General features: G+C 30.1%; 1 protein-coding gene and 1 long non-coding RNA gene across 2 annotated transcripts in view; one reads left to right on the top strand and one right to left on the bottom strand.

Annotated features, from left to right (window-relative positions):
• The window catches only part of LOC136797185 (uncharacterized), a 68,837-nt gene that overhangs the window by 32,386 nt on the left and 34,136 nt on the right, over window positions 1-2,315 (top strand). The gene's annotated exons all lie outside the window — the stretch shown is intronic.
• LOC136797184 (neuroendocrine convertase 2-like) overlaps window positions 1-2,315 on the bottom strand; it is a 24,071-nt gene that overhangs the window by 8,324 nt on the left and 13,432 nt on the right. The window contains exons 3-4 of the mRNA XM_067053066.1: window positions 977-1,189; window positions 593-733 (exon numbers count right to left, since the gene is read on the bottom strand). Coding sequence (XP_066909167.1) covers window positions 593-733; window positions 977-1,189 — 354 coding nt within the window. The remainder of the gene's footprint in view (window positions 1-592; window positions 734-976; window positions 1,190-2,315) is intronic.

Here is a 2,315-nt window from a genome sequence, read left to right as displayed (position 1 = left end):
AAATATAATAGTTTAAAAGTGAGAGTGGGTAACTCAATGGTAAGCCACAGTACTATCATCTCCAAGGACCTGGGTTTGAATCCAGCTGTGACAGATAATTATTTTCTGTTCCACTGCAGTCATGAGTCAGCCCTGTGGGTTCAGGACCCCTCCAGGGTCCACCCAGCCTCATGAAGTGGGTACTCTTATTTGGATAAAAAATCTGGTAATTGAGCATGTTTCTGACCAAGCCAACTCCTCTCACAACCGCTAGTCTAGTAACATTATTTCCTTACTAAGTCCTGTACCCCTGACCCTTTATGGGTTGTAGTGGTACAGATTTAATTTAATTATTACTTAATTAATTATAAAGGAATATATTTCAAATCAAAAAAAGAACTAAATATTAACTAATGAGTTCTCTTTTTTGAATTTATAGATAGTGGATTCACTGATTTCAGTTGTTAAATGTAATTAATTTTTTGAAAAAATTATGCATCTATTAAAAAACATAATCATAGACAAATATATATATGAAAGATTTAATATACAATAAATAAAATATATATTTTGAACATAAATAACAGTTAAATTTTTAAAAAGATTTTATAACAGTTGTAATTTTTTTATGGTAATTATTTAAAATATCGTACTTAGCTTCCAGAGCCAGAGCAAAAACTCCAGCAGCTTCAGGTGCGGCAGCAGAGGTACCTGAATGAGTAGTAGTACACTTCCCATATAGATCTGTCGTTGCCTGTTACATAATAAATTATTAATAGAAATATTAAAGATAAATATTTTATTAGATTTTATTGTAAAAGTAATGGGAGTGGTTGAAGAATTGATAATTAAAATTTGTTCTTAGGTCAGAGATATTAGTAACAGAGCCATGATGAACTAGAACCTATTTTTAAGATCAGTATTTGTCCTTTACTGGATTTTATATTAGTTTTAATGATATAAGTTAATTTAATTTAATTTTAATAATTTTCCTTACGACTCCTGTATTGGGGTCTTTGGCTCCATTACTGAAAGTTGAAGCTAGAGTCGACGAGCAGCTCTCGTCATAATGGGCATTTTGTCCGTCATTGATTGCACTGTTGATCGAAATTGTCCACATAGAGGCAGCATAACCATCGCAATTACAGTCATCTTCCTCCCCACCATCACCACTAGCCCATACGTATATATTTCCTAGGCCATTTCTTCCCTGAAACAGTAGTTAATAATAGGGTTAAATAATGAGTTATAATATGTATATAAATACATACTATAGCTTTATTTTGCATTTATAAAAATGGTTTCTATTTATGTACTTGGATATATGTGTACTTGGATGGATTACAACGGTATTAAACTTTAGACTATGCTTAAGTAGGCAGAAGCAAGCTCTCTGCCTGATGTGAATATACCTGCAGTTTATTGTTCAAAGTACCAAAATAAGTATTTAATGACTTTTTATTTAAGGGATACTGTTTTAATTTTTTTTTTTTTTACATGTGGAAATTAGTTTATAAGTATAAGAAAGTGTCTCCTTGTAAAGGTAATGTTTTCCATTTATAAACCACTGCCTCCTCTAAATTCCAAGCCCTATTAAATTAGAGTGTAGAACACCTATTAATTTAGGTACTATTTGAAGACAGCTGATATAAAAATATTGGTTATATAAATTATATGTATTTGGTGGTTACGCTGAATTTTAGTTGTTAATTTTATTTTATATAAAGTGCATAGTTTTTTTTTTATTATTTTTGGCCAGAGCTGATATTGTTTTCTTTCTTGTAAGTTTATGTATATATTTTATATTCATTTTATCATCCTCAAATAACTTGTATTGACAAGTGCAAGTAAATTATCTTTTTTATGTTATAATAGATATAAAAACCAAAGACAATAAGCAGTTTTTCGTTGACTATTAAATATATCTTTTTTCCCGGATTCTCAGTTTTATTTTTTCGATAATTGCCTCGTCCTAATTTATTAATGTAATGTTCTTTGAACACAAAACATTCGCAAATAAATTAGTTATTAATTTGGTGTGGTGGTTTTAGTTGTAAAAATAAGAAATGTTTTCAAGTTCATGATTTAGAAAAGAGATCAATTTAGTTAAACAATTCCATTCGAATCATATTACTAATGAGTATCTGTTTTTACAGTTATTTTATTTCTCCCGGTAAGGAAATTGATGGCGTGCCGCGTTTGATTTTTCGAGGGATCGTGTCATTGGAACTTGTACTATTTCTAAAAACAAACCCTTGTCAAGTAACAGACAGGAAAATAATACATGTTGGTCGATCTGTGCTTTTTCGTTAGCTTTTAATATGTTTTAGGCAATA

Source organism: Halyomorpha halys, unplaced genomic scaffold, assembly GCF_000696795.3.
Source record: "Halyomorpha halys isolate HHAL.00 unplaced genomic scaffold, Hhal_1.1 Scaffold1328.1, whole genome shotgun sequence".
Lineage (NCBI taxonomy): Eukaryota > Metazoa > Arthropoda > Insecta > Hemiptera > Pentatomidae > Halyomorpha > Halyomorpha halys.
This window is presented reverse-complemented; position numbering and strand designations above follow the sequence as displayed.